Source organism: Cannabis sativa, chromosome 2 (assembly GCF_029168945.1).
Source record: "Cannabis sativa cultivar Pink pepper isolate KNU-18-1 chromosome 2, ASM2916894v1, whole genome shotgun sequence".
Classification (NCBI taxonomy): Eukaryota; Viridiplantae; Streptophyta; class Magnoliopsida; order Rosales; family Cannabaceae; genus Cannabis; species Cannabis sativa.
The window spans coordinates 56,224,132-56,231,385 of record NC_083602.1 but is presented as its reverse complement, the minus strand read 5'-3'; the positions used below and the strand labels follow the sequence as shown (position 1 = coordinate 56,231,385).

General features: G+C 27.5%; 1 protein-coding gene across 1 annotated transcript; it reads right to left on the bottom strand.

Annotated features, from left to right (window-relative positions):
* Positions 1 to 2,834: 2,834 nt before the first annotated feature.
* On the bottom strand, positions 2,835 to 5,287 carry LOC115720598 (protein WALLS ARE THIN 1). Its single transcript, XM_030649746.2, has 6 exons — positions 4,949 to 5,287; positions 4,801 to 4,863; positions 4,581 to 4,697; positions 4,081 to 4,495; positions 3,402 to 3,553; positions 2,835 to 3,292 (listed from the first exon to the last, which is right to left on the bottom strand). Exons 1-6 carry the CDS (start codon positions 5,158 to 5,160, stop codon positions 3,088 to 3,090), a joined length of 1,164 nt encoding a protein of 387 aa, XP_030505606.2. The 5' UTR covers positions 5,161 to 5,287; the 3' UTR covers positions 2,835 to 3,087.
* Positions 5,288 to 7,254: the final 1,967 nt, after the last annotated feature.

Genomic DNA, 7,254 nt, shown 5'->3' with positions numbered 1-7,254 from the left:
CTTTAAATTTGTGTTTCTTTTTATTTATTTTTTCTTTTTTAAAAAAATAAAATACTAAAATAAATAAAAAATGATCTCAACTATAGATATTATTTTTTTTTACAGAAATTAAACTTGGTTTTTTTTTTTTTTATTTAAACTACTATTTTTTTTCTTTGTTTTTTTGTTAAAAACTAATTATTTCATTAAAAGCAGCAGAAAAAAAAAAAAAACCAGTTTCTTCAACATCATCCTGAAGAAAAAACAATATAAAAAATTATAATCTAAAGATAATATAAACTTTAAAAATCAGTTTCATCAACATTGAAAGAAACTATTAATTTCATTAAAAGAATAAAAAAAAATAGTTTCATTATGTTATTAGAATTTTTTTTCAAGTTACTTTTTTATTATTTTGTTTCTAGGTTGGAAACTTACACTTATATTTTGTTATTAAATTATTGGTAGGTATTATGTGTTGTTTTGATTATATTTGTGATTAGTATTTTTTTTTTGTATATTTGTGTGTGTGCATGTTTTTATTTGATTGTCTGATGAAACTGGTTTCAATTAACTTTATTATTAGCATTTGTATTTTGTTTTGATTTTTTATAACGTCAAAACTGGTTTCACATGTCGAAACTGGTTTCACAGGTTTTAACTGTTCTGTAATGGGGTTGCTCAATTTTTATGATATTATTATATATTTTTTAGTTTGTATAAAACCAGTTTTATTATTGTATGATATTTGAACAACAATTTTTATTTTATTTTAATTAATCAGTTTCTGACACACATATTATTTTATTATTTTCATAACTGGTTTTTTTTAAGTAACTAGTTTTTATAACTAGTTTTTTTTATTGTTGTTCATAATTGAGTTTTATTCAATTTTTTATTAATTTATTTCAAGAAACTGGTTTTTATTTGTTTGTTTTTATTTTGGTTGTTTTACTAACTGGTTTCTCACATTCCACTGTTTTTTTTTTTTGTTATTCTTTTATGGTTTTTATTGCACTTTTGTCTCTTTAATTTATTTTGTTTCTTTTTTTTCTCTTTGATTTTAATTTATGATTCTCTTTGTTATATTTGTTGCATATTGTATGTTTAAATTAACTCTAATTTTTGAGCAAGCAAATAAAAAATTAAGTGCCAAAATAAAGAATGAAGTTAAAAGTTTGATTATTAGGTATTGATATAAAAATTTATATGTTCGAAACTGGTTTTTAAATTTAGTATCGTTAATTTGTAAAAGTTTAGTTATTAGGCATTGTGTATTTTTTATTATGTTATTGATGAAACTTTTTTTTTTTTGCCTTTTTTAATGAAATAATTCGTTTATTTTAATATTGATGAAACTGGTTTTTAAAGTTAGTATCGTCTTTAGATTGTAATTTTTTTCATTATCTTGTTGATGAAACTATTTTTTGTATTCTTTAAATGAAATTATTAGTTTCTTTAAATGTTGATGAAACTAGTTTTTAAAGTTTGGATTCTTTTTAGATTATGATTTTTTAGATTGTTTTTTTTTTTTCAGGATGATGTTGATGAAACTGGTTTTTTTTTCTGCTGTTTTTAATGGAATAATTAGTTTTTAACAAAAAAAAAAAAACAAATAGTAGTTTAAATAAAAAAAAATAAGTTTAATTTTTGTAAAAAAAAATGAAATATAAAAATGTACACTTATTATATATATTAAGAGAAAAAAATTAGGTTGAGAAAAAAAAATTAAAAAAAAAAGAGACACAAAGAGAAATTAGAAAAAAAAAATAGAGAGAGATAAGCGAAAGAAAGAAAAAAAAAAGTAGCAACTGACTTAAAAGTTGAAAAGAAAAAAGAGAGCCAAAATTGACTAAAAAATATATAAAAAAGACAAAAAAAAAACTTTTTGAAGTTTCAATAAGTAAAAAAGAAAAAAAAAATTAATAAAAGTATAAAAGTAAAATGTTTTTGTCAAATTAAAAATGTAATGTTTGAAAAAAAATGTAGTATTTGGTGTAAATTTTTCAAATAAAAAGAAACTCTAAAATATAAGTGTAAAATAAATTAAAAAAATAAATAAAACTAATTAAGCTAAAATCAAAAACATAAAATATGGGATTGGATAATAAGTTTATAAAAATATGGCATATCAAATACCATAAAAAATCTTAAATGTGAAGAAATGCCATAGAAGAGTGGCAAACCTAAAAATGCCATATTTTTCTAACTTTGTTATGAAATCCCATATTTCATGTAATTTTCACTATTTGTTTTTCCAATATGTTTTTACTAACATTTGTAGTTTAATTTAAACTCCATTATACTAGACATAAAAGTTTAATTTAAATTTATTATTCAAATCTCTCTAAATTAAATATTATTTATTTTTGATTCATTTATTTTCTTCCGAACTCATAATATAATACTTAATATAAAACATAGAATAGGTGCATCGCACCACATAATATACTAAGTATATATCTATATATGTATATATGTTGTGACTATATGTTATATGCTGTTAAGGTTTCCCGTGTTGACTAAATCCATGTTTATTATGTGATGTGTCATTATTTTAAATGGTGAGAGAGCCTTTTGCTTGTTTACATCATTCCAGTCGCACACTTATCTCGCATATCTATTATGAGTGCTTATGTATTTTATTATATTGTTACAATTTTATAAACTCAAATTGTTTCAAAATATTTCATTCTTACTCAAATGAGTATTGTCCTTTTTCCTGTACTTATATTTTTTGAGACTGCACTTCATCTGATAATAAGATAAATCTAGATACTTAAAGAATTGCTTCGACCGAAACTAAATTTATTAGGTACGTACCATGAACTATATAGTGAAACACGCGAACCATGTAACAGAAAATTATGTTGTGTTCTTTACTTCATGCTTACTTAATTATATCTGAATATTTCAAGTACTTGGTACGTAATCTCATCTTAATATAATCATCCAAGTAATGGAAAGGAAAAAAAAAAAAAAAACTCAACTTCAAAAGAGATGTAAATAACAACAACACAATAATATCAAAAGCAAAAACAAAGTAGCCAAAGCACTGGTTGGTGTAGTACGTATAGCTAAAAGAAGGCCATGGTGATGATAATGATATTAAACGTTCTCAGTTGAAGAATGGAGAAGTGGCTGAGTGAGAGAGGTCTTGATATGGGCGGGTGTCCTGCTACTACTGCTGCTGGTGTGCTCCTGTGTACTGCCTTGGATCGCAGCCTTTTCAAGTGCAATAAACTTCCTTTCTTCACTTTTACCCCACAGCACCAAGTATAGTCCCACTATGATCAGTACTGCCCCAATGATCCTATACATATACATATATATATACAGAATTTACATTAACTACAATAACATAAATGAAGCCAAAACATTATATATCCTTGTATATATATATGGAGCCACTTAGTACTTACCCTCCTAAGTAGAACTCCTCGCCTAAGGCAAGGGAGGCCATGATAGCGACAACTAGGGTCTGAACAGGTTGATACACAGCCACAAACACAGGGCCTCCTCTGTCGATACACCATATCTGTACAGCGAACGCAATCCCTGATGCCACCACTCCCTGCAAATATTAATCCAATAAATTAACAACAACTTCTTTTATCATTTGATAATACATAAAGAGTTAAAACGAAAGATTTAATATTAAGTAGGCACCAACTCTCTATGCATCAACTAGATATGTCCTACTACTAATAAACTGGTTAGTTTTACTGTTAAAGTGAAACCCCCTTTTGTTTATGACCTGGCTATCTGATAATAACAAAGTTAGCAGACCACATCATTACACACACATATATAGTTTATACTTTTTCAGATCTAATATTCATTATAGGTATTATAAAGTCTTAAATTGACATTTTTGAGATAATTAGTAATTATAGTTAATGTTTTCCTTTAGGTAAAAGCTGATTCTGATAAAGAGCAACACTCCACTCATCATGGCTTTACTCCCTCATCATATTAATATTTATACAAGTATAAAAGTAGGTTTTCTTAATTATTAGTCAAATTGACCCGTGCTTCAGCTGGAGTACTAGTAATTATAAATAATAATAAGTAAAATAGTATTATTATTATTATTATTACCGCGTAGAAGATGGTGAAAACTTCTCCACCAGAGTGAAAAATCCAGGCCTGAGCGTCTCTCTCAACAATGGCAGCAATAATCACGAACTGAATAAGACCATAAAAACAAGTCCAAGACGTAACTGAGAGACGAGCTGGGTACTTCTTCAAAACAGGGGCTTGCAAAACAAGCCAACCTGACCACGAAAGGCAGTGACCAATAAGGTAAACGCAACCCAAGGTCCAGCTCTTGCCGTTCGCACCAATATCACCACCTCCAACAACTGGAACTGAGTAGTGTTGTAGTAATGGTGGAGATGGGCTGTAGATTGTTGGACCCTTGTATAATGTTATGACTGAGGCTCCCGCCACGCAGAAAATGGTTCCTATCACCTTTGATATACCATCTTTTCTGTTTAGTCTCACTTGTTCAATACTGCATAAAGTTGGGATTTTTCATTAAAGTTGTGATGAAAAAAAGCATATACAACTATTGTTTTAAAAAGGGTATTTCTACAAACCGGAGTAGAACTGCCATAAGAAAAGTTATGGCCGGGACTGAGTTTTGAATTGCTGAAGCAAAGGTTGGTGATGTGTTTTCTAAACCCAGTAAGTAAAATCCCTGGTTTGCTGTTATTCTGTAAGAGAAGAGAATATTTATTATTATTATATATTTAACTCAATCAAGAATATCCTCAAACAGTTGTTGATCTTTTTATATATGCAGTGTATTATCCGTACCCAATAAGAGCGAGGAAGAAAAACTGTATAGTAAAATTTAGGTTCATGGCAGGCCTCTCCTTCCTGAGACAATTAGGAAATAAAAAAATTACTACACCATTTGGAAGAAAATGAGATTAAAGATTTATATATATAATGAGTGATTTACTTCTCTAAGAAATAGGCAAAAGGAAGGAGCAAAAGCAGGGCAATGATGTTCCTGTAAACTGGGAAGACGAGCTTACTAATGCCCATATTAAGGGCAGCTCTTGAAACAACATGAAACCCAGCATAACCAAACTGCAAGGCCAACATGGCTCCATGCAGCTGGAGCCTTTCCGGCACCGAACACCACATTCTCCTTGAACCTAAATCAGCCATGAGGCTCAGTATGAACACAACCAATAATAATAATAATAATATGAACTATATAACATACACTTAATAATTATCTGATATTAATTGAGAGAGAAGAGAGAAAGAAGGGAAGTGAAGTGAAGTGATGATGAAAAACTCTAGTAGAGTAGGGTGGTATAAATACAATGAGCGATAGCGAGAGTGTGCTTAGGTATGACCCCACAAAGGGTCCTAAAAAGACGTTATGTCAACTGTTGCTAAGCTTCAGATGTTTTCGGTTGTCTCCCACATTCTCTCTATATAAATATATATCCTTGGCTGACAAGGTATGCAGGCCCCACTATCCCACTATATACACCCCCAGTGAAGAAAATTAGAATGAAAAATTTTGGGTTGTTGTAAACATATCAAAACTCTGCCTGGGGTGGTTAATTAGAGGTTTCTCTAATTCTTTTTTTTTTTTTTTTTTTTTCTTTTGGTTATTTCTCTACACTCAAAGTTTGTCACTCTTTTATCAGAACTATAGCCAATAAAGTGAGAAAAATGCTAAGTGGCAATTAGCGAAAATAACATAAAAAACCTTTTCACAACTTACAAGGCACCATATAGTGCAGTAATTGATCTCTCACACAATGTCATCAATTATTATCAGAACTGCAGGGAATAGACTAAAAAAAATAAACAGGAAGAAAAATATTTTTCTTGTTTTATGAGAGGAGTTGTAATGTAAGATGTAAAATTGTACTAAATTTAGCACAAAAAATAAGTTTATGTTATATTTGGCCCATTATTTATAATTTTGCTCTAAGATTATCTCTAATGAAAAATGTAAATTGGTGTTAAGTTTGGCACAAAAATAAATTTGTGTTATATTTAGCTCATTATTTATAATTGTGCTCCAATATAAAAATGTAAAAAAAATATTATTATTATTATTAATCATCATTTGATATTTTATTGAAGACATACAAATATCATTATTTTTTATTTTTATTACTTAAATAATAGTAATATAATAAATAAAGAAGATAAAGTTATGTAAATGACAATGAATCGTAATAATTAGTGGTACCATAGTAAATAAAAAATATAAAATTTATTGTGGATTAAATTTGATACTATATATTGTACCAAATTTAGCACAATTTTTAGCATTGTCAAAATTGACATATTTTTTAGTACATTGGAGTAATATTTTTCTTAAGTATATAAACATGTGATATTTATTGTGAGTCAAATTTAGCACAACGTTATGTCTTATGCTAAATTCGACACAACTTATTGACACACTTTTTAGAATGGAATAATTACATGACACTATTTTTTATAAAAAAAATTTACATTTTTTAATTTTTTTTTTTTTACATTTTTACAGTTTTTCATAAAAACAACAAGAAAACTACATAAAAGTAACATGAAAATAACATCTAAATAACATAAAAACAACAAGAAAACTACATAAAAGTAACATGAAAATAACATCAAAACAACAAGAAAAAATAACATACAGATAACAAAAAATTAACAACAAATTAACATGAGTATAACATAAAAAGACCGTATTTTCTATAAATAAAATCAAAAAAATCGTAAAAATATTTAAAATTCTGTGAAACTGTATTTTTGTAATTTTTTGTTGTTTTTGTATTTTGGTAAAATAATCCCTTTCAGAATACTATTGGAGTAGGGTTTTTTTTTTTTGAAAAGTAGGGTTTTTTTTTAAGTGTACTAAAATATAGCAATACATTACTTTTTTAGCACTATTGGAGATGCTCTTCTTAAAATGTGTAAGTCCTCATCCATTCACAAATAACCTTTGGAGCCCAACTCCAAATCCTAAGATTACCTTATATACTCTTGTAAATAAGGGCTCATATATCCCATGTGGAACTATTGTCATATCACACATTAACACACTCTTCTATCTTGTAAAACTTCATTTACTTTGATAAAAGTTCCAATAGTCCCACTTATTTTTTTCAAAAAAATATTTTTATCCAACAACGTCATTCAACTATAAGATCAAGAATAAACAAAAGTGACTTTCGACTTGAACCTTTACATATTCACTACGATCTAAATTTTACTAGAATAACTCATAAACTTGAACTTCATCTC

Bases quoted from the DNA above. Each gene is read 5' to 3' on its own strand.
- LOC115720598 (XM_030649746.2), bottom strand. From the start codon at position 5,160: ATGGCTGATTTAGGTTCAAGGAGAATGTGGTGTTCGGTGCCGGAAAGG. The intron at 4,698-4,800 runs GTACGGATAATA...CTTCTCTTACAG, and splicing joins TTCTTCCTCGCTCTTATTGG to AATAACAGCAAACCAGGGAT. The intron at 4,496-4,580 runs GTTTGTAGAAAT...AACTTTATGCAG, and splicing joins CTTATGGCAGTTCTACTCCG to TATTGAACAAGTGAGACTAA.